This window comes from Erpetoichthys calabaricus, chromosome 10 (genome assembly GCF_900747795.2).
Source record: "Erpetoichthys calabaricus chromosome 10, fErpCal1.3, whole genome shotgun sequence".
NCBI lineage: Eukaryota > Metazoa > Chordata > Cladistia > Polypteriformes > Polypteridae > Erpetoichthys > Erpetoichthys calabaricus.
Window position 1 is genome coordinate 168,664,740 of NC_041403.2, and position 25,160 is coordinate 168,689,899.

The 25,160-nt window shown below is 46.6% G+C and overlaps 1 protein-coding gene across 1 annotated transcript in view; it reads left to right on the forward strand.

Moving 5' to 3' along the window:
• Positions 1–25,160, forward strand: part of faf1 (Fas (TNFRSF6) associated factor 1) — a 216,769-nt gene that overhangs the window by 151,328 nt on the left and 40,281 nt on the right. The window contains exons 13-14 of the mRNA XM_028812460.2: positions 7,728–7,882; positions 21,898–22,034. Of these exons, the coding sequence (XP_028668293.1) occupies positions 7,728–7,882; positions 21,898–22,034 (292 nt within the window). The remainder of the gene's footprint in view (positions 1–7,727; positions 7,883–21,897; positions 22,035–25,160) is intronic.

The following is a 25,160-nucleotide window of genomic DNA, read 5'->3' on the forward strand; positions in this document are numbered from 1 at the left end:
TTTAAATTAAAAGATTGTTAAAGGGGGGGAGTGGGGGTGATGGGTGTTGATGGCTTTGGGGGATAGATGGGCCCCGTCTGTTTTAGCAGAAAGCTGGCTTCCCACAAAAGGGCAGATTAAAGGGTTTTGGGAACTGAGCGCCGGTCAAAGTGCCTTTTTCTCCTAACTAAACACTTTCTTAAAAGTTTCCAAGCAGGGAGAAGGGCGAAATAATGAAGTCATCCATGTGGAGGTTTTTGAAAGAATTCTTGCCGTCCTTGTTCCAAGCTGCATTTGCTTGTCTTCCCAGCGTGAGTGTTTAATCTTTTCAAGGCCGTGAATTGGCCCCCGTGAATGAGCACAGGGGCTCTCTCTTGCTAGGAGCCGAAGGCTTACTCTAAAGCTTTAATCGCTGAGCAAACACAGCCGTGCCCTCCCCCCCCCCCCCACCCCCCCAAAGCTACGAGGGTCCCTGCCTGCTTCTGCTTTTTTTTTCTTTCCTTTCGGCTTTTTTTTTTCATTTATTTATTTATTTGTCACTTATCTCCTTTGGAATTACCTGAATATTCCCAAAACTCTCTCACCGTCTTTGAATTGCACAGTTCTCGCTGGTTGGAGGGCAGCGCTCTAAAGCCCTCGACTTATTGATTTATTTTTTTTAACACCTACTGTCTTTTTAATTACTGTATATACTCGCATATAAGTTGGGACTTCAAACCCGAAAAATCGGTCATAAAATCAGACCCTGACTTTTATGCCCATTCAAAAATACGACACTTGATTTTTATTTATTTATTTTTTCATCTCCTTGCTGGAGTCAAGTAGTTCCCTTTAGAACATTAGAACAATCTGGAAGAGAACAGGCCACTCAGCCCAACAAAGCGCGCCAGTCCTGTCCACCTATTAGCATCAAGTGGAGTTTTGAAAGTCCCTAAAGTCTTACTGTCCACCACAATACTTTGTCGCTTATTCCAAGTGTCTATCGTTCAAATGTTTGTGGGAAATTCACCCTTCACAAATTTCCAACTCTATCCCCGTGTTCTGGATGAACTCATTTTTAATGTCATTGTCTTGATCCACTGCACTAATAGCCTCCATCATTTTAAACACTTCAGTCAGGTCTCCTATTCCTCTCTGTAAAGGCTCAGCTCTTTTTATCTTTCCTCATAATTCATCCCCTGTAGCCCGGGACTCAGCCTAGTCACTCTTCTCTGGACCTTCTCTTGTGCTGTTATGTCCTTTTTGTCACCTGGAGACCAAAACTGCACCCAGGACTCCAGATGAGGCCTCAGCAGTGTGTTATAAAGCCTGAGCAGAACCTGCTGTGACTTGTACTCCACACATCAAGGCGCTATATAACCTGACATTCTGTGAGCCTTCTTAATGGCCTCTGAACACTGTCTGGCAGCTGATGGTGTTGAGCCCACTTTGACCCCTAACTCCTTCTCATAAGGTGGACTCTCGATTTTCCGACCACCCATTGTGTATTGCCTCCTCCAATCTCTCATCAGTTTCTCAGACACATCGAATTTTGTTGCAGCAGCGCAGTTCCCAATTTCTTTCGCCACTTCAACGACTTTTAATTTAAAAACAGCTTCATATTTTCTTCTGATCGAACGCTCCATTGTAGATAAGGGACGCTCGTACGATAAAGGTGTATGAGGGTGTGAGATACAAAAAACACAAATCAGTGCAAACGTCTCTTCGTAATAGTTCGGGTATTACCGTGTGGTCACAAATAAATAGAAAAAAGGAAAAGGTTGTGTGCCCCGTGGTTACTCTCTCAGGTGGGCGGGCATTAGCATATCATAATCTCTTGGACCAATAGCGTGAGTTTTCCACATTCGACTTATATGCCCCAACTTAAACGCGAGTATATGCGGAATGTCTCTTTTCTGGATGCTGGGATACGACAGGAAGGTGAAGTTGTTGAGATCAGACGTAACGTCAGACGCACCGCCGGTCCTCCCTGCACATAAACTACAAGGCCCCGTGACGAGTATTTCCCGCCGCCATCATTAATCGTCGTTTATTATTCAGCTAGGCTTCTTCTAGCCTTAAGAGAGAGCCTGACGACGCTGGAAAGTTAGACGTGCCAAAATGAACTGCAGTCTAACGTGTTGACCGCATTGTACGTGGTGCCTTTAATTTTGACACGGTTTCCATTGAACCACCGACCAAATGACCGACTGCTTTTCAGTATGGCACGTCGTTTCTCGTGTCGTGTTTCTCGTTTCATCGCATTTCAGTTCACGCCCACAGAACGCGCGTCGTAACTAAAAGCAAAGCAGACGCGTTGTATTTCGGTTAGTGGATCGCATTTCGATTCCAGTTCACACGTTAATCAGCCAAAAAAAAAACTGCATGGAATGTAATCGAATGACCAATCAGTGGCAAGAGAGGTGGGGCAAGGGGCGTTCCCATCACTCCACGCTAAAGAAATGGAAGGTTGATGAGACAAGGGATCCGGCGATCGAAAGGACGATTTCGTTCTCGAAAGAAGGAATAACATCGGGTTATCACAGAGGTTACAATAAAGAGCCACGAAGAAACCAAGCTTGGTGTCGCCAGCAAACGTTTTACCGCACTGAGTATTTAGTTAAAAGCGCTAACACCCCGCAGTCAAACACCTGATTTAAGATCTAGCGTTGACGTCGGAAGTTTCCATCCACTTGGGGTGAATTCTTTCAAGCTCCCTTTCTAAGCCCACCACAGATGTGACCCTAACAAACTGTACATTTGGTTCATCGTTTAGGACGTCTACTGAAGTATTTCACTTTTTACTGACGACATCACAATCCCAGTTAGTTACAAGTTTCCACACACTTTGTTAACTGGGCCATTAAGAGCTCGGAAAATTCCAGAAAATGATGTCAAGCCTTTAGGGAATTAGCTTCTGATCACCAGTAAGCTTAACTGGAGTCAACATGTGGATGGATGTTAAGGCCGACCACCAAACTCACGGCCGCTTTGCTTGACCTGATGGGAAAATCAAACAAAATCAGCCAAGAGTTCAAACAAAAAAAATGGTGGACCTCCACAAATTGGGTCATCCTTCCATGATTTCCTAATGCCTGAAGGTTCGCCGTTCATCTGTACAAACAGTAATACACAAGTACAAACCCCATGGGACCACCCAGCCGTCACACAACTCAGGAAGGACAAGCATTGTGTCTCCGAAAGAAAAACGGACAAGTGCAACTCCATCACAGAACAGCAGCAGAGGACCTTGTGGAGGACACCAGTAGACGAGTCTCGATATCCACAGTCAAACGAGTCCGACATCACCTGAAAGGCTGCTCAGCGAGGAAGAAGCCCACTGCTCCAAAGCCACCATCAAAAGCCACACTGCAGTCTACAGTGGCACGTGGGGACAAAGATCTGACCTTCTGGAAGAATGTCCTCTGGTCTGATGAATCCGAGATCGAAGTGTGTGGCCATAATGACCGTCGTTATGTTTGGAGGAAAAAGGGTGAGGCTTGTGAGCCAAAATACACCATCACAGCAGTCAACATGATGGGGGCTGCAGGAGGGACTGGCGCACTTCACAAAGCAGATGGCACCATGAGGAAGGACAGTGATGGAGAGACACTGCAGGAAGGTCAAGCTCAGTCACCAGTGAGTCCTCAAAATGCACAAGGACCCCCAGCAGACCACCAAAGTTGTGGCAAAATGGCTTAGGGACAACAAGGTCGTGGTATTGGAGTGGCCATGACAAAGCCCTGACCTCAAATCCGACTGAAAATGTATGGTAGGCCTACAGACCCGTCCCAGTTACACCAATTCTGTCTGGAGGATTGGAAAATTCCAGCAACTTATCGTAAGAAGTTTGTAGAAGGCGACCGAAACGTTTGGCTCAAGTTCAGCAATTGAAAGGCAATGCTGGCAAATATGAACAAAAGTGTCTGGAAACTTAAGACCCCCTGGGATTGTGATAGTCAAGAAAATGCAAAATACTCGCAGGTCTGGGAATATTGCTGGGAAAAAATTACCGTTGTCCAGCACAGAGCAGACGTCTTAAACGATACGCCAAATGTCTAGTTTGTTGGGGTCAAAATCATCTGAGGAGGGCTTAGAAAGGGAGCTTGAAAGAATTCAACCCAAGTGGACAGAAGGCCGTTGGCAAGAGAGGTGACCAAGAGTCTAATTGTCACTCTAGATGAACTCCAGAGAACCTGCTGGAAATGGGAGAAAGTTCCAGAAGGACAACCCTCCCCACAACACACCCCCCAAATCTGAGCTTTATGGCAGAGTGGCCAGACGACACATGAAAGCAAAATGTTCACCTGAGGGACTCGCCGACTGCGACAAACGCAACTCTCTGGTCTCATCAACACAACACTGGACTGCTGGGCGTCATGTCTGGAGGAGAGCAGGCACCGCTCATCGCCTCTGCAGTGCCATGCCAGCTTCAAAGCATGGTGGTGGCAGCAGCGTCAGGAACTGGGGGACTCGTCAACGTCAAGGAAAAGCGAAGTGGAGCAAAATACAGAGATGATGACGTGCGCCAGAGCAGTCAGGACCTCATACTGGGCACAAGGTTCGGTGACCCTAAGCACCAAGAACAGGTGACACAGGAGTCCCCTAATGACCTTGAGTTGCCCAGACTTGAAACCAGTTGAACTTCTCTATAGAGACCCTAAAAGAGCTGCCAACTGATGGTCACTATCCAACCTGACGGAGCTCCAGAGGTGCAAAACCCCCCAAATTCAGGTGTGTGAACCCAAGAGGACTCCAAGCTGAAATTGTAACAAAATGGCGGACAAAGTGAAGGGGTCTGAATACCCCTGAAGAACTAGAAGAAGAGGAATCCAGATGATACAAGTAGCACGTCACCATCATTAAATGGACTCCCTGACTCGGCCATAACACGACTGTAAACTTACACCTTTGCTGGCACACGTTGCCATCTCGATACCCAGCCATTTGGCTTGTTTGGGTTGTGCCAGTCGCTTTATTCACAGTGGTCTGCTGGACCGCAGCACACGACACATCCGTCGACTTTTTGGTTCCACCTGAGTTGCTTGCTAGCAAGAGGAAAAGTCAGCACCTGCCGTGTTAGGGTACCCAGACCAGGACTTACCTGTTCATCTGGGAAACTCGGCAACGGATCGGTAACAAAAGTCAAAGAAACTCATCAAAGCCGACATGCAAAACTAGGGGCGTGGCCAAAAGGTGAACAGCCAGAACTCGGTTACGAAGACGAGCCGCTGCCGGTCAAAGAACAAGAGACGTGCTTTCAGCCAATCCAGATGGAAAATTGTTAGTGGAGTAAAGAGCAGAATCGCCGTAAGTCGAAAACGACACGACCTTTAATGTTACAAGTTCACGTGTTGAAGTTGTTCGAGGACTGAATCCGTAAAGCGGAGAAATAAAAGGCAAAAAACGAATTTTAAAACTGTGATTAACACCAATGCGAGAATTGTCCGAAGGTGTACTGCCAACAAAATTTTGTTCTTGAGGATTCCTGATAACCTGACGGTGAGCTGCCATGCGAGTGTCGCCGAAATCTCGATAGACTTGAAATGGTATGAGAATCAAAAGGCATAAAGCCACTAAAATGTAAGCGCAGGACTCTTACCGAAGTCAAAACCTGAGTTGCTGTGAATCAAACATTTAAAAAGGAAATTCGCCCGAGTTGTTTGAGTAGTAGAATCCGGAATATCGGACACTCCACTGAATGCAGTGCAGGTTATAAAGTGAAGAAGCCTCCACGTGGCACTTTGTGTCTCCTGGTAAGTGGGACGGGCGGCCTTGGCCATTACCCTGGCAGCTCCCATGGAACCCAACAGGGCTGTACCAAACTGTCAAGTCTCACTGTGCCCCATGGTGCCACAGCCGCCAAGGAGTGCTGCCTTCTAGCGTCCTAGGGAAGGTAGGGCCTCACTGATGCTATCTCTCTACCCTGGTCCTTCTGTCCCATGGGCATCCCCGAGGCCACCTGTCACACTACACTGTCACAAATGTCAAAGGTACAAAATAGTGGCGTGACATACTTATTGTTCGATGATAAAAAAATCGTCCACCATCTCATTCCTAAATACGAAGAAATTCCGGATTTCTTCCTCCTGAAGTTAAAACCTTCCAGTGACCCACAAGAAAGCAGCAGGAAATAAAAAGAACAAAACTGTCCCAAATCACAGAAGTTTTACACTCATGGTGGGCTCTGATTCAGTAGCAGTGTGGGCGGGTGGCATAGTTTGGAGTTGGTGAGATGGGCTGCACTGAGCATTTGGTTGGCAGTCAAGATGGTAGACAACTAAAGGTAATACTGCAGCTTAGATTGTGATCAGGGTGCCGCCATATTCTGAGTGTTGGCTCTTTTTATCTAGCAGTGAAGAGGATGGCATGGTTGGGGTGGCACTGCAGAGAATGACTTGGCATGGGTGACACTGAGATTAGTATGTGGGTTGCATTGAACGGATGGTCATCATTTTCACTTGGGATCAGTGGTGGTATGTGGGCTTAGTTGGCACTGACAACTGTGGGTTGGTGTTGCCGACTATGTAGGTGGTATCTGGGACTGGATGGCACGCCTTACACTGAGGGTGTTTATCTGTCTTAGTAACAGTGAGCATGTTGGCACAGTTTAGAGCTGGTGGGTTTCACTCAGGATGTTTTGTGGGTTTAGTTGGCACTGAAGATGGTAGATCACTATAGATGGTATTGCCGTTTGTCTTGTGATAAGGATGTTACTTTATTTTGGATGGCACTCTGGCTGTTAGCTAGTTTTGTCTGGCATGGTATGGCAGGGGTGGCAATACAAAGAATTAATTATTATGGGTGTGACTTTATCAGTTGTGAATTACTATGAGTGACATTGAGACTGGCATATGGCTTAAATGGCATCAGTGGTGCTATGTGGGCTTAGCTGGCACTGATGAATATGGATTGTCATTGCTGACTGGTTGTATCTAGGATTGAATGGCACGGAGTCTGTTGGCTTGCCTTACACTGAGGGTGTTGGCACAGTTTGGGGTTGATGAGAATGGCTTCACCAGGCTTGTTTTATGGGTGTAGTTGGCACTGAAGATGGCAGATTACAATAGATGGTATTGCAGTTTGGATTGTGATTAGAGTGTTACTAGATCTTGGGTGGCACTCTCGCTGTTGGCTGTTTTAGTCTGGCAGTGAAGAGGATGGCATGGTTGGGGTGGCAATAGAGAGAATGAAGTAGTATGCATGTGACTTTATCAATTGTGAAATGGCATGGGTGACACTGAGATTGGTTTATGGGTTAAATGGCATCAGTGGTGGTATGTGGGTTTAGTTGGCACTGATGGCTTAGGATTGATGTGGCTGACTGAGTGGGTGGCATCTAGCATTGGATGGCACTGAATCTCTTGACTTCCCTACACTGAGGGCGTCGTCTGCTTAGAGAGCAGTGAGGGTGTCAGTGCGGGTTTTTGGGTTTAGTTGGCACTGACGTTGGTATATCACTATGGATGTTAGTGTTGTTTGTGTGGCGCTGAAGGCCTTTACCATATGTCGGGTGGCACTCTGGCTCAGACAGTCTGAAATGCAGTTACTCAGTCCAGGTTGTGGCTGCTGTTTCTCCCTGAGTAACGATGGCTTCTGTCTTCACTTGTCTGCCCCGCTGAGTGCTTGTCACCATGTTAGGTGTCAGAACGATGAAACGTCTTTGTAACTGCAAAAGCCTCAAAAATGAGGAGAGTCGTGAGAGATCTGTAGCTGCTCCGCGGCTGCCACCACGCATCCACCTGACAGATTGTGTCTTCTTCCTGCAGAGAAAGCTCCTTGCCATCTACCTCCACCACGATGACAGCGTCCTCGCCAATGTCTTCTGCTCGCAAATGCTGTGTGCTGAGTCCATCGTCTCGTATTTGAGCCAGAACTTCATCAGCTGGGCCTGGGATGTCACAAAGGAAGCCAACAGAGCCAGGTAAATCCTCGGGCGTTAAGGGCATGCATAGCGCGTGGCACGTCTGAAGCTCACCACCATACTGCTTACTAATCGATGTCAGATTACCCAGGGAGCCTGAGGTCTCAGCTCTTGGGTACTCTTTAGCCAAGTTACTCAGCCTGGCATGATTTTCCATATGTAAATACAAATGTTGGCTGTCATTAATGATACTGCATAACAATGCCATTCTAACACGTGCCACCTCTCCAGCTTGGTGTGTGCCCGCCTGGCCCTGGAGCTGGCACTACTCTGCTGCCCATGTACTAGGCCATAGTAAAGGTGTTCAGGAGAACTGCCTCTCCTGAGCCCCCCAATTGTATCAACTTGATGGATTGTCTCCCAGGTCTTTGCTGATGCTGCTGGTGGTGGTCATGGTGGTCTTGCCATTCTTATCACTTAAAAAAAGACAAAAAAAGTGCCTCATAATGAACTCCTGTGTGACACAAATAATCCTCTTCTCTGCACCATTGGGAAAGTGGCAGGAAAAAACTCTGAAAGAAATGCCCATCTATCATGGGCCACCTAACCCCTGCCAGCCCATCCAGGCGTGTGGCTTTAGGTCACAAGGAGAGCGTGCCAGCTGCACATATGGCCAAGGCATTTGAGGTCCTCGCGCATTACTTGCCGACGCTGATAGGACCGAGTGGGCGTACTGCTCAGAATGGGTGGCTTGGCACAACGCATCACCAGCTAAGACAAGTGATCTGAAACTCAGGTGTGATGACAGCAAATGACAAGTTTATCCCCACAGAGTTTTATTTATTTGTGCAACACCCTGGGATTGTTTTTTTCCTCAATTCTTTCTCCACTGTGGCTGTGACCAGAAATCATCGATTTGGAGTTCTGCTTCTTCTGTTGGCTCTATGGGTGAGCAGCCCACCCATGCAAAAGAGCGATAAGCAAGAAAATAAAACGTTAAACTGGAGAAAGTGCTGACTATTAATCAGGAGACCTCACGCTCAGACTGATGGATAGGCAGACAGAATAGATAGATGTGAAAGGCGCTATATGATAGATAGATCTGAAAGGCACTATATAATAGATAGAATTTGGTATAGTAGGCAGGATTAGATACAGTGAAAGGCACTGTATAATAGATAGACCTGAAAGACAGTATACGATAGATAGATGGATAGATAGACATGAAAGACACTATATAGTAGATAGATAGATAGACCTGAAAGGCACTATATAATAGATAATTTAATTTAATTTAATTCATTACATTTATATAGCGCTTTTCTTAGTACTCAAAGCGCTATCCACACAGGGAGGAACCGGAAAGCGAACCCACAATCTTCCACAGTCTCCTTACTGCAAAGCAGCAGCACTACCACTGCGCCACCTGTGAGGACTAGATAGAGTGAAAGGTAACATATTAGCAGATAGATAGATAGATACAATTTGGTATAGTAGGCAGGATTAGATAGATAGAGTAAAAGTTAACATATTAGCAGATAGATATAGATAAGGCACTATACACAAGTTAGACAGATGTGAAAGGCACTGTATAATAGATAGATAGAAGTGAAAGGCGAGGGCTCTACAAGCAGACCTGCACTTTTAGATGTGTGGTCCACTCTCTTCTGAATTAGGTGGAGGACAGGAGCGAGGTGGGCGGCCACAGAAATGGAGTGCAGTGGGAGAGAAGTCCAAGGCACAGGTCTTGTTTCTGTCTGACTGGCTGTTCTAGTTTTTATGTAAAGACATCAAGGTTTATTACAAAACGATAATACCGAAGAGTCGTAAACACCTAATGCTATCTGAAAATCAAAGTCTGGAAAGAAGGCTGAGAATCAAAATAACCCAAAAAGCACCAAAAACAAAGTGAATCACACGGAAGGTCCTTGTAATCCTCAGTCTGAGATGAATGGGGTCTGTGCACGGCGGGTGAGGTACCGTCACACTGATGACGTCAGAAGCCACGCATTCCCGAAGGAGCACAGGAATGTGACTGTAGCAGCAGAGCAGGCCAAACCTCAAGAATAGCGGAGCCCAAAATGGTCCCAGAAAACAAAATGAAAATAAACAAAGACAATCAGTTATGACCCTGGCCACCTGACTATCATGTAGTGCCTTTCACATCTTCTATCTATCTGTCATGTAGAGTTTTTCACCTCTGTCTGTCACTATGAATTTGTGTCCTTCACATCTGTCTATAACTATTATATAGTGCCTTTCACATCTATCTGCTGACTTACATCAGTACATCCGTCAATGTCATTTGGACTCTGCCATCTGTTAAAGCTATTTGTGCCCCCATTTTTAACTCCATGCTGTTGTATGTTTGTTGTCATGTGCCCCACTGGCACATGTCATGCCACTTTATTCTCTCTGGTTATTTTTGGAGATGACTCATTGTTACAAAAATACTCCCTAAGCAAAATTGGTGACATCGGTGTCATTGATGAGGGAAAGAAACGAATGTGAAGACAGCTGAGTAAGCCTGTGAATTGCAGCCGAGTGCCACGCCATGTAGGCAGTGCTGCCCGATGATGTGGAAGACTGGGTACCCCCTGACATTGGAAGTGCAGGTGCACCAGGTGTCTCCCCCCAACCCCCTCCCCCCCCAATCTCTTTCTGTCGCTCTTTTTTTTTTATCTTCTCAGGATGGCCAGATGTGAAGTGCGGGCTAATTGGTGAAACGGCACTTGTGCGCGGGTAATTAGTCGCATTCAGCGTTCCTGACCCCTTTACTCGGGGGGGGGGGGGGGGGGGGGTCGCACTGGCCAGTTGCGCATGTCTGCCTTGAGCAGCAGGCTTGACCGTATGGAAAAGGAGGCGGCTGCCTGCCCGCCTGCCCACTCCTCCCTCCCCTCCAGACGAAGAGAACAAATCCAGCCCAGGTGTGAGTCCTGCTGGCTAACTTTAGAGAGCCCTCTCTTTTCTCCCGCTGTTCAGAGGGGATTTAGCTCCTGCAAATAGCAGAAACAGATGGATGCTTAATTGTGTGCCAGCGGCGGGTTACACTCGGGGGCACAGCGCTCTAAACCGCTTTCTTCCACTAGGCTACCTCACTAAGCAAGCTCACGGGCCCCTAGAAAGCATCGTTTCAGGCTGACGTATTCGGAACGTTGGGCCTTCCGTCGCCCCCCTCGGTGTGATCGAATTCTCACACGCACATACATAAGTGCAGGCTGTCCTAAACTGCTCCCGGGACACCCAGAACTGCTTCACTTCCCCGCTCTTTTCAGATTCTTCCTATCTGAACTCTTTTAACTTTGCTGTTGGCTTCGGTTTCCCTGAGACTTGCAGATTTTTTTGCCGACGACTTTGATTTCATCTGTCAGAGTTTTTGAGTCCCTTTCTTCAAGATGGACGTCATATGCAGGATGTTCTAATGCAGAATTGGGTGACTACTGTGCTTGTAGAGTTTAATCTGCAGACTGAGAACTTTACAGTGGCACTGGGACACTTCTGGCGACGGATGCAGTGATCCACCCTACTGTTCTGTTAGGGATGTCTCTGTTGTCCACAAAGAATGTTCCAGATTGCTAAGACCTCTGACTTATTTTGGGTCACACAACCTTTCCCCGCTCTGATCACACTGCTAAACAAAGTGGAGGGCTGATGGGACGATTGAACTTTCAGATGTTCAGTTTCGTAAGCAGACCCACAAGACACAAGGTGGTCTGCTGATGGATAGATAGATAGATAGATAGATAGATAGATAGATAGATAGATAGATAGATAGATAGATAGATAGATAGATAGATAGATAGATAGATAGCGTAGTTGGCAGGATTAGATAGATAGATATGAAGGGCACTGTGAGAAAAGCACTATATAAATGTAAAGAATTATTATATAAGTGATAGATAGGAAAGGAGCTATATGATAGCGTAGTTGGCAGGAATTAGATAGGTAGATAGCAGGATTAGATAGATATGAAGGGCACTATATACGTGATAGGTAGATAGATAGTTAAGGGACTATATGATAGATAGATAGATAGATAGATAGATTTGAAAGGCGAGGACTCTACAAGCTCTACAAGCAGACCTACACTTTTAGATGTGTGGTCCACTCTCTTCTGAATTTGGAGTAGGACAGGAGCGACGTGGGCAGCCATGGAAATGGAGTGCAGTGGGAGAGAAGTCCATTAAAATGATTTCCCTTCCAAATGTCTGCTCTGAACTCACAGAAACTTCTAGAACACAAGTCCACCACTACACTACCATACTAAGGATGGCCCTTTTAGTCCACAAAGAAAGTTCCGGATTTCACCTTCTGAGAATTGTAGCCTGTGAGTCAAACACCGTCCTCCATTCTGATCACACCGCTGGGTGGAAGGACAAGCAAACTAAAGAGTGAAGGGACGGAGGGCTGATGGGACAGTGCAGCTATCAAATCTTCAGTTCTTTGAGCAAAGCGACAACATCCCGAATGTGCGAGGCCTCGCCAGGTAGGTAGACGTGCGGCCCAAGGAAATGGGGAAGGTGGACATCCAAGAACGCTGTAGTCAGCCACAGAAATGCAGTGGAGTGGACAAGAAATCCAGTAAAATGAGGTCCTTTCAGAATGTCTCTGGTGCGCTCAGAAGCCATTGAGAGTCTTGCCCACTCTTGTCCCCCCACCGTTCTATTCTACTAGGGGTGTCTCTGTAATCCACAGAGAAGGTTCCAGACTTCACCAGTTACTGCCTCCTGAGAATTCTGGCCTGTGGGTCACACGTCCTCCTCTGTTATGGTCCCACTGGACGGAGAGCAAGAAACCTAAAAAAGGGGGAAGGCAGAGGGAGGGCTGACGAGACAGCTGAGCCTTCACATCTTCAAATCTGTGAGCAGAGTGACAAGACAACATTTTCATGGCACACTGGCATGGTCTCTCCAAGCAGACAGGCACGTGTGTTCCAAGCTCTTCTGAATTGGCACGAGGAAGCTGAAAAGGTGTGACAGTCAGACCTGCTGTAGCCATGAAAATGAGGTCCCTTCAGCTCTGAATTTACAGAGACCACCGCAGCCGGAATCCGCTTCGATGCATTTCTATTACAAATGTCCAATGAGTGCACAAAGAAAGTTCCAGATTTCACCTGCTGAGAAGTCTGATCACATTGCGGTGGGAGGATCAAGCAAACTTAACCAGGTCAGAGGGTGGAGGGCTGATGGGACAGCTGAACATTCATGTCTTCCATTGTTACGTGAGGTGATCACCTCATGTTAGCGAGGTCTCAACAGGCAGACAGGCCTTTCCTGCAGACAGTCACGCCTTTTACGTCCGCATGACTTCTTTGTGACTCCAGTCCTGCCCTCCCAACCGGTAGAATAGGAGAACTGGCCTGCAGCACAGGAGGAGACCGAGGGGCCGCGTGGGTTTGACCGAGTTCTCTTTGTACTGGATGTTTGCTGACTTTCGTAATGTAGGCCCTCAAATTAAAGGAGGTGCTTTTTGATAAACATCCCTGCGCAGGACAACAAACTCCGGGGTTTGGATGCCAACTCATCTTCTTGGCACCACCGTGTTTTTCACATGTCTACATGAAAATTGCTATGCACAGAATTTCCAGTAATGAGCAGCTCTTAACCATTGGTGGTCCTCCATATCTCTTGGCTTTTTACAAAATGTCCCTTGGTCCAAAAGTCTGTGGAACCGCTGCAGTGGGAAATGGGCAAGGTGGGCATCCCGAAATGCTGTGGTCATCCAGAGAAGAAATTCACCAAAACACAACGCACTGGCGAGGCCTCGTCTGGAGTACCAGCTGCAGATTTGATCTCCAGAAAGACAAAGCAGCGCTAGAGAAGGTCCAGAGAAAAGTCGGTGGAATGGGCTGACTCCAGGGCTATAGGGGATGAGTTATGAGGAAGCAATCAAAGAGCGGAGCCTTCTCAGAGATCAAGAGGTGACACGAGTGTAGTGATGAAGGGAATTGGTGCAGCGGATCGAGATGGGGGACTTCAAAATGAGTTCATCGAGAACATGGGGACACAGTTGGGTACCTGTGAAGAGTAAAGGTCACACAAAAATTAGGACGGAGAATCACAGACACAGGGAATAAGTGACTGAGTAGTGTGGGAGACAGGAGGACGTCGGGGACCTTCAAAACTTGACTTGGATGTTATTTTAGAAGAATTAAGTGGATAGGCCTGGCGAGCTTTGGTGGGCCAGATTGTGACGGTGATGTCCCTTTGAAACCTCTGCTCCAGCCTCACAGTAGCCCAGTGTCATCCTATTAGGGATGCCTCTTTAGTCCACAAAGGAAATCCAGATGTCACCAGTTATGGAGTTCTGGCCTGTGGGACACACACAAAGCGCCAGCACAGGATGCCAGATGGAGGACAGGACAATTACGATAGAAATGATCACAGGTGCCACCTCCAACGTTAGCCACAGGGCTGTGAAAAATGATTTGCCCCCTTCCCGATATCCTCTATTTCTATATATTTATGACAGGGAATCCAAAAAATTGGATAAGGGCAACCAAAGGAGACCATTTCTAGATTTCTACTTAATGCAGTTGAGTCATAAAATTGTCGAACGCTCCTCTCAAACAGCTGACCAAACGTCATTGATAATTCGACTCGGCTGACTGAACACAGCCGGGCCTTGTTAAGCTAAACCTCTCCGTACTCTGATTGTCACCACGAGAGGAAATTTGTCACCACAAGAACTCTGGGCCTTGATGGTAGAACCTTCCAGGAGAAACGAGGACACACGTTGTTGAAACTTGTGCTGAGTTTGCTGGGCGGTGGCAGTTTACAGTGAGATGAAGTCAGAAGGTGAATCGTAAAGTGTAATAAACCTGCCACGGTCGTAAACGGGAGGACAGGAGTCCAGTAACGGTGGCCAGGATGTTAAATTGAGTCAATGAGCCGAGTGTTTCAAAGTCGAAGACGTCTACCAATGATAACTCCGAGGCTTTCGGTTTTCATTTATCCACAGACTTAGACGGCCAGAAAATGTCCGACACCCACCTTTGTGGTAAAGACCCCACGCATTACACACTCCGAGTGGTCTTCCCTACCAACAGTCTGGCCAACATCACAAACAGCACACCATGTTGGCACCAATAGTAAAAACAAAATGGGGTCTTCAAAAGAACAATCAGACCATTAAATTCCTTGACCTCTAAAAGCACCAAAGTGGTATCTCCAAACTTTTAGAGGGCAAGTAAAAGGCTGTAAAAATATTAAACACTGTCGAGATCATGACGGAAGCATACCGAACTGAAAAGAGCGACAAAGCCAGACTGTGGACCTCCACTCCACTACACTACAGGCCACCATCTTGAATGGATCACATCAGGAAGACGAGCGGATCTACCAGGGATAGGGTGGCCTGCCAAGATGACCCCAAGGGTGCAGCAGTGACTCCTGCAACAAATCGCAGAGGAACATCCAAAGAAGTGCAGGCCACTCCAGCCATAGGTAAAGTCAGAGTTCAGGCCTCCGTGACGAGTGAAAAGGGGACTCCTGGGAGAGCAGCAAGGCAGAAATGTCTGCTGTTGAAGAGGAACATCAGAGCTTATCTCACATCTGCAACCAAATACCAGGGTGACCCCCAAGCTGTATGCGATAATGAGAGACGAGTGCAAAATGGAGCCATTTGGACAAAGTAGGCCCAGCCATGCCTGACATTCGATTAGAAGATCATTGTCACTTCAGACACCCACAGACGCAGATGCATCACTGGTCCTGAGTGTTGCCAAGGTGGTGGTCCATTGTGGCCTTAAACCCTGAAGATCTGAAGTGAGTGGAGCTTGAGGGCCTGTTGGAACTCGACTTCGAGAGACTCTTCTTGGTCGGAAGTGCAAGAAACGGTCATTGTGCGCATCCTCCCCTGATGGCCCCTCTAAGTTCAAAGATCTTTGTGGCCATAATCCCTGAAGTAACCCTAAGAGTGTGTTGGGACTCTAACCTTAGAGAGACTCTTCCTGGTCAAAGTCCCCCCAAGCTGCAGAAGAAGTGTAAGAAGTAGTCATTGTGCGCATCCTTCCCATGTTGGCCCCTCGCTGTGACTCTGTGAAGGTTGCGGCCCTTCTTCCACGCCATTAATGGCAGTGAAATGAGGTTGGCATCAGGCTGTAAAAAGCTCCTACTCCCGTACCCCTCAAAGCTTTGAAGGCCAATCTGGGTGAACCCCAGATAATGGTTGTTAAATTGTCAGAACAGGGTGTGCCTGTGGATTGTTGTTTTGGTTGCCGTTCTTTTGTGTGTTGTTAGGGTTGGCAGCGAGGGGACATCGTGACTTTGTCACACTCTTAAGATGGAGACGCGCCCATCCTGTTTGTCTAAAACCCACATGCATTAAAATGAGACTTTATGGAGTTTGAGGTTCTCTGAATGTTTCATACCTGCTTTGAGCTTCTTTTTTTTGGTTAGATTTTCAGGCATTGACGTCTTGGTCTCTTCTACTCCAAGACCTCTGGCTGTTTTGACTTTGTGTTCTTGTCATCCCCCGGTCCATCCATTTAAAGAATCCGTTTAACTCTGCTATCATTTTTATCTGAGTGTTAGCTTATGTTTGTTAAATTTGAACCCCATGGTGCCCACCTAAACCTAATTGTTTTATTTATTAAATTGGAATTATTCAATCAATAACTGATCACAGAAAAATAAAAATGTATTAGATAAAACAGTCTTGTGGTTAAGGCCTTGGACTTAAAGTTTGAATCCCACTGCTGACACCTGCTTGTGTTCCAACTGGGGAAACAAAAGAAACGTAACCAGGTCTACTTCAAATGTTTTAAGTCACGTTGGATGAAGGCATCTGCCAAATAAGTGGAATATGATGATAAAATATAGTGTCAGCTGTGCGCCATGTAACGTCTAACTGCACATCCGTCCGCACGGCCCATAAGGGTATAACACAAATCCCGATAGGAGAACGGGACGTGGCGAGGGCAATTCAACGCCTGTCTCTCGTGTGTACGTTGGCTTATGTTTGTCACCCACCGCTGCGTTAAACAACCCCCTGCTTCAGGTCAATGTATAAAAATGTTTAGTAGTGTTGACGTCCAGGCATCTTAGTTAAGGAAATGCTTACCGAGTGGTGCGAGAAGATCAACATGGCCTCCCGAGTGTGCTGAAGGACCCCCAGGCATTCCAGGCCCAAGGGTGCCAAGCTTCCCTCTTGTTTTCAGAAATGAGAAGGCAGCTTATGGTAAAGGAGGGGAAGGACCTACATATGTCCCTGTCCCTTCTGGTATTTCTTACGGCCCTCGTTATGAAACGCTGGCTTTATAATAAGAAAAAATGATTGAATTGTTCGGAGGGCCGGAATTTAAATGTCAGGAGGTAATTTCAATATCTTTCACAGTAAATAAACGGGGGGGGGGGGGGATTTGCGTTTGTATTCAGACCCTCACTTAGGACTCCGCTCCTGGTACTAAATGGCTCTGTCGAAGCAATCACTTTGTACGGCGGGCCTTTCACGAGTGCAAGTCAATAAGGCCCCCCCCCCCCCCAAAAAAAAGTTCATTTTCACGATTGCCTCTGGGTTTTGCTGCCAATGCCCCCCCCCCATGGCGTGTTCCTGCTGTCCATTTTCATGCATAATTAATCGTACATGCGCGGCTACCTTTCCGGCGGTTTTCGGTGACCTGTAGTTTTTAGCCCTCCCACTCTTTTATTTTCTCCCTCTTTTTAACAGACATTATTAAATTGGATCTTATTAAAATATTTTATATTTGCATTCAAGCCCTTGCAATTCATTAATATTATGACATTTACCACCCGCTCTGCAGGTCTTCTGTCAGCTTCCTCTTTCCTGCAGTGAAATGTTAATTTAAACTTCTAATGGAATAAGAAATCCTCCTCGCCTCCTCTTCTCTCCCCTCAATTAGAAAAGTCTCGCGTGGAATACTAATTCGGCGGCTTCTTGGATTTAGGGGATTTGGCAGAGAATGAAGAGCCAGATTATTGGATGTCCTGCTCTTCTGTCCATCGTGCCCGTCAAAGGGAGAGTGGTCTCCGAGTGCGGACCCCCCCAACACTTAAACTGCGACTATTTCTAATTAACTTGACCCCAATCACAGCGAAACGGTAATAGAGGTCTGGGATATTTGGAATGGAACTTTTAATTTATTCATTTCACTCGGAGTTTGTAAGACGCTCTTTAAGTTTGCCTTCACGGTGTCTGAAAGCGTCAAAGTATAAAGCTTCGATTTCTTTTTTAGCTTTTTAAATCCCCAAAGTTTCTTTGGAACGTGTAATTGACGTCTAGCATTTTTGGCCGACGCGCTTTTGTCACTTCATTCTAGAGCAGGGTGGCGCAGGGAATAAACGCATTACAAAATATATTTAATGATGGTACTCAATATTCATTCAGTATTCATCATGAAGGTGTTGTCCATTTCTCCCGTACCCATTCTGACAGCCAAATTCTGCATCGCTCAACGTAACGCGTCAAGAGGAATGCCAGCGATTTCCTCTTCAGTCCTCCTTTTCAGTTCAGTAGTGGTTGCAGGACGTGTGAGGAACACTTGACTTTTAAGATGTCCCCACAGAAAACAAAATCACAGTGGGTGAGATCTGGGGACCTCGGAGGCCATAGAATGTCACCATTGCATGAAATGACGCGCCTTCCGAACACGCGTCGAATTGCTGCCATCGATTGTCGGGCAGAGGCAGTATGTGAAGTCATTCCACCTGGGGACTTCTTTTTTTTTTTTTTTTTTAAGACTGACCCCATTTCTATGAAATTACGCACCCATGTTGGAATCGCATGAGCAGACTGGAGATGATTGTGACGTCCTAACTGGTAAAGACGCCAAAATTCCCACTCTGGTCACACTGTCATCTTTCTTATAAAAGGCTTTCACAGCACACCACTCCACTGCCCCATTATAACTAATGGCAAGGGGTCCTAACCCCAGGGTCGCCAACACCTACTTCCAAAATTTCCTGTTTCCCTGTGCCACCCTGTATGATCTCTTATTTTGAAAAGTTCTTCCAAGCACATAAGATTTTGCAGAAACATGTAAACTTTATTTTAAAAATATTAATATTTCACTAATATAAATTTTAAACATTAACTCTTAAGTGTCCGCTTGGCAGTAATGGGCACTGGCCTCCCGCCCACCCGGCTTTGGGTCAGGTGAGCTGGTATTTGTTGTGTTGTGTTACTCATCCCACGGGGCCTCCAGCGGGACACACTTGAAAGGAAAACCGCGTTTGTCGTACTTATTAATAATGTCACAGGTTTCTGTCATTTTAGCAGTGGCCGTTCCTACTTGTTATGTAAAGCCAGTAATTCCTAAAACTATACAGAGGTGTAATTAAGAGGGTACACCATCCCAACTGGGATTGAACAAGGAGTCTTACCGAGGGGGCCAGTGCAGCAGAAGGACCAAGGGAGGTGAGCGGTGCTAAATATGTCCTCCACCATTACGCTAGGTGGCAGCCTCCCTGGGTTAAGATTCCCACATGGACGCCTGCAGTGCATGCTGGGAGCTGTAGTCCTGTGGAGCAACCCTGTTGGGTTCCTGGAGGAGCTGAAGGGATTCCCAGTCCCTACTTTTTAGGACGTCCGATTGACCTGGAAGTACTTCCACTTGGGCTCTGCCCTAGCACTGGAAGACCTCCGGGGTCTGAGATAAGAGAGACCACTCGACCTCAACCAGGCGAGTTGGAGTCGGGTGTGGGCAACGAACAGAGCTCACTCGCCCGGGAGATAAGAACAGAAAGAGAGAGGGAAGAATAGTGTTTGCATTTATACCACTTTCAGATTCATAAATATGTTAACTCCATAAATTTTAACTCAGATAAACTCATGTGCATTAAAGGAAACAATAGAGAGCTAAAAAAAACAATACCATACGACTTTTCATATATCGAAGAAATTGCGATGTTAAATGAATGCAACAGCAAAACACATGACAAACAAACAATAATTACCTGAATTTCCCAACTCTCAGTGGTGGTCTGGAGGAACTGATTGGCTGTTTCGAATAAATCAATAAGGGGGCGGTCCTTCAGCTGACTGTCATGTAGCCCCGCCTCTAATACTCAAGACTTAGGGTTAGCTGACCATTAAAATAGTGACATAGGTGACACACTAATAGACTCTCCAGCCTCTATAGGGAAGTCGGTAACTCCTCTTATAAGCCTCTCTTGACCCCCAAGACCCCTGTGCTCCCTCTGCTTCTCCTGCCTGGGCGGCCAGATTTCATGAAATTAAATCCAGTTCCCAGAATCCTGATTATCAACAAACCCAATTAAAGTTTGTTCATAGACTTTCCCCTTCTCCCCGTAAGTGCTGTCTGACGGGTCCTGAACCTGACCCTCCGCGGCACATTTGCACAGGTCCATTTCCTCCATGTTTTCTGGTTCTGCCCCGCCTGTTTGTTTCCCTTTTTGACTTTTGTATCTCATTTCTTGTCTTCTTTCCTACCTGTTGAGATTCCACTATTGCCAGAAACTCTAACCCTTTTTGATCCGTCCTCCCTGCACCTCACCTCATGCCAGAAGAACCGTATCTGTGCTTAACATCTACTTGCTTTACGTTGGAGATCTGCTGCCATGGAGTATTTCAATTTTATAGTTTATTATGTTTAAGGTGGAATGGTGACTCTGAAGCTAAGTATCTGTACTGGTATTTGGGAGGTTGCTGGTTCAAATCCCGTTACTGCCAGATGGGATCCAACTCCATTGGCCCCTTTACCTGAAAATTGCTCCAGAGGCTGCTGTACAAAGGCTGACCCTAAAGGTTGTGTGAAACGACAATATCCCCTCGGGGTATAATACAGTGTACCAAATAACAAAAAATAATTAATCGATTAATATTAATAGATTAATATGGAGTTATGTGCCTCTCATATTAACAAAGCATCCACGAAAGCAATTGATGGCTGGCCCACCGCTGTTCAGTCCTTTACATCCAGGATGTCTGCCGCTGGTTCAGAGCATCCTGACTTAGCATTGGGGCGTTGGGTCGTCGTCAGGGTTTGGATTCCACTAAAAATGTTACATGTAATTTTTGATTTCAAAAATAGGAAAAGAGGGCAACAAAGTAAAACCGAAAAAAAAATTCTCGTATTTCAATTTGAAAACGCCCCACCCCCATCGGCACCCACCCCACCCAAATTGTTTAATTTATTATTTTGGAATCATTCAATAAATAATTGATCATAGAAAAAAAACAACTGGCCTAGTGGTTAAGGCTTTGGACTTAATACCCTTGAGGCTGTTGGTGTGAATCCCACCGCTGACACCTGCCCAACTGGGAAAACAAAAGAAACGTAGCCAGTTGTATCTCCGGTGTTTTAAGTCACCGTGGATGAAGGCATCAGCCAAATAAGTAGAAAGTAATAATCAAAATATGGTCAGCTGTGCGCCGCGTGACGTTCGACCGCATGTATGTCCTGTAAGGTCATTGCAGAGTTCAGAAATCTCGATGGGACAGCAGGGCGTAGCGAACGCAATTCAAAACACGAATCTCGTGTCTCCTGCACTCAGAGTGATTGTGTATTGTACTTTCTGTTGTTATTTTAGCGTGAACTTTTCCTACTTACAAATTAAAGGCAGCAGCCCCCAACGTGACGTGTTGCGGGTTGTCACATTATTTCTCTGTGTTTAGTCATAACAGGTCCACCTGAGTGTCCCAAATAGCTACTATATATTTAATTTGGTGTTTCACAGAGTGTTTCGTGGACGTTGGTTGGGTGGCCCACACCTGTACACACAAGAAGGACATTTAAAGACCCCAAAGATCCGAACACGTGGCAGGCAGTGCACTGAGAGCCGCTGGAAAGCTCTGCTTTCATTTGAAAAGGCGCATTTTATGTTGTGTGCCGTGTCATTGAAAGAAAGAAAAAAAGATTAAATAAGTAAATAAACAGCAATATTTCCCAACATGATTATTTGTGCTCAATGTTGGAATTGTCACAATTCACAATGCATTTGTTGGCGTATCTATTGAATGTTCTCCTCAGACATGGAGCTGAAGCACTCGGAGGGGCCACGGGCCTCGCTCTTCATTTACTTGTGTTGCTTTTTTCAAAATGTTGGAAGACCCTCTGGCCGTTCAGCCTGTTTTCTGCCCCTTTGTCTCCGCAGGCTTCTCACGATTTGCACGAGGCACTTTGGCAGCGTGGTGGCCCAGACGATCCGGACGTACAAAACTGACCAGTTCCCCCTCTTCCTCATCGTCATGGGAAAGAGATCATCGAATGAAGTGTTAAACGTCATTCAGGGTAAGCTGCCTCTGTTTGGCTGGGGGGGGAGGGTTTGAGGGTGGAGCTCATTTAAATATTTCGGGTGTGGTGATCCTTAAGGGGGAGGGGTCTGTGAGACAAGCGTTATGATTTATAATTTATTAACATAGCAGAAGTAACATGAAAGGGAGAAACAAAAGACACAAAATAATCAATTCTGATCCACGGTGGGCCTTCCAACACAAAATAAAGACCCCAACTGACCCGATGGGTTGCAAGCCCACTTTTCCACCAGTTCTGACCACCAGACCAGTACCTGAAGTGCTAGCACTCTCTGTGTTTGTCAGCCTCTCGGTGGTCCTCCTGATACGACTGCTTAATCGACAGCCCCTCGGAGTTTTGAAAATTAGATTGAAGGGCGCAGTTTAGGGGGGTTTGAGTTTTGAACATTCTTTTGGGAGAGCAGGGGGTGGTGGGACCCCCTAGGTGTTTTGATCCTGATGGTTTATGTATATTACATCAGACAGTGGGAGGGGCTCAAAGATCAGAGCAGGAAGTGCCAGCACACCACAGCAAAAATAACAGGGACCCCCCCCACCCCCACCCCGTGCCCTCCTTTTCATATTCCTCACCCTCTCTTCTTCCATGACAGAAAAAAATGTTTAAAAAAGGAGTATTAATAAATGTCAAAGTAGAGATCTAGCAGTTCAGCAGGCCTGTGGGGTCGGCAAAGCCCCCCTGCTTTAAGTGTGAAACGTCCCTGCTACAAAAATAAGCTGGCAATCAAAAAAAAAAAAGATTCATTAATTAATAAAGTATTAAATTACTATAAGGAAAAAGGATCAGGAGATGAAATGTCATCAGAAAGAATTACATAAAGTTTAGAACCGGGAGATGACAAGGCGGCGCCGCACTCTCACCGACGCTCCAAATACGAATTGAAAGTCGATGCCAAAGTTCTGCACCCAGAAACCCCCAGACAGGAAAACTACACACCAAGTCTCAAGGAAAAAACCCAACAGAGTCGAGCCGCAGACCTCCAGGGCTCCGCCCCACTCTGCCAACGAGCCAATCAAACACTTGCTGTGCTCTGCCATGTTACGCGACCTGCCCAGTTACCCTCCACGTTCCTCAACACGTCTTTCTCAAGGGGTGCCCAGCATGTTCTCCTCATAATTTGGGTCATGCGCCCATCTTGTGTGTCAGCATATCATGTAATGGGAATGTCGTGTAGTGCCGAGACCCTTTCTGGAGTTTCAGCTGTTTAAATCGTACGACATGAACACGCGATGCCATTGGCTGATCAGCCGGGCTTCTGTATCACGGGGGTCCACGGGTCTGCTTGGCAAACCCTTCTTAACAAAATCCATGCAAGACCGCGCTTTCACACTCTCAAAGCGAGTCGCTAGTGTGGGCTGTTGAGTCTGCTCATGTCGACAGTTGGCAGGCGCTCAGCTCGAAGTGTGACACCCAAAGATGGCTGAAAGGAGAGAAGGAAAGCAAGTGTGCTAAGTGAGGAGAGGACCTTCCAGATGTGGAGTCTGCTCAAATGTCTCTTCAGTAGCACGTTGTTTGTCCTAACACATCAAGATGGGAAATAAACAAACGAGAATGGGCCCGAACTGAACCTCCTTCCGATTTGCTCCAAGTTGATTGGCGGCCAAAGTGAAGCAACATCACGACACTCCAGTGGAACCACAGTGTCAGTTCCTGATGGAATCGTGTAGGTAGTTCCCCTCGCCTTTCCTAATTGTATGATTTGGTACCACCGTGTGAAATCGGGGTGGGTTGTGAAATGTTACTCCAGTAATATGGAATCCGTCAGATTAGCTATGGAGAATGTTATCGGTTAGGGTGTATTTATAATGAGTAGATGATACACACCCTATGAGCAAAAGCCGCACCGCTTTGTACTTCTGTGCAGCGTCATGCGGGCCGGTCACGTTTCATGACACGTGTGCACCTAGACTTTATGTGTGTGACATGCTCAGGTCTCGTCAGTTCCCCCTCAATGCCAGCTAACCTTAAAGTGCCTGCAGGTCAAGGCCTCCTCCTGACAGTCCCTGCTCACACCTGCTGACTGATGGGAATTGAAGTCCCCTCTGTAACGCTGCCAGAAGTTTATCTCCATAACAGGCTTGTTTATTGAAAAGACCCCCAGTACACAAGGAGCAGCTCGAGACCACGTCACTTTACCACAACAAAACGTGATCTGGGAGCAAATCCCTGCCATCGTCCTGCTGTTCCCAATGTCAACACAGTCAGGATCACGGCATTGACACCTCACCCGGGCAAGCACTGATGCCAACATGAGGCTCCCACTGGTTTGTTTCCTAATAATAGTAATACATTTTATTTATATAGCACCTTTCCCATGCTCAAGGCACTTTATACAAGACTCTGCTCTCTTTCTCCAATTCTCCTGATTTAAGGGATGCCCTCTCCTTCTGTGTCAGTGGGCTACTGTCACTCAAGCTTTTAGGCCCACCTAGGCATCTGGCCCTGCCCAACCTGTTGCCAGCCCTGTGCATCCTTCTGTCACTCCAGCCGCAACTCCCACCCAGCCCACTGCCTCTCAAGCATCTAATCCCACCCAGCATGTCAATCAATCATTAAGTCCCAGTGACACCTACTGTCACTCAAACCTCTTGTCCAGTCCAACCTGCTGCTAATCAAGCATCTAGCCCCGCCCAGCCCACTGTCACTCAAGAATCTAGCCCCACCCACATTGTTGTCACTCAAACATCTTGCCCTGTCCATCCTGCCGCCAATCAAGCAGTAGCCCCACCCTACTGCCACTCAAGCATTTAGCCCCGCCCAGCCTGTGAAGAGCAGCTTACTGGCATCTTCAGTGGTTTTGTCTTAAAACTCTCACTGTGATGGGCACTGAGATGACTTGTAACAGCATAATATGTTTATTAGACGTTAATGTTCAGGGACCCTCCACCGTATTGGTTTATAGACCTGCAGGGGGTCCCAGATTCGGTGACACCCTCCATATTTCATACTTTGCTTATCACCCACAGATCAACTGCCATCATTAACTACAAGTTGTGTCATCGGCCTTAGGGTGACCATTTTTAACCAGTAAAGGGTTAACTCTGATAGAAGCCGCATGCGAATCAAACTTGAAATAAATCAGTTAAAGACACGAGGCCGAAAATA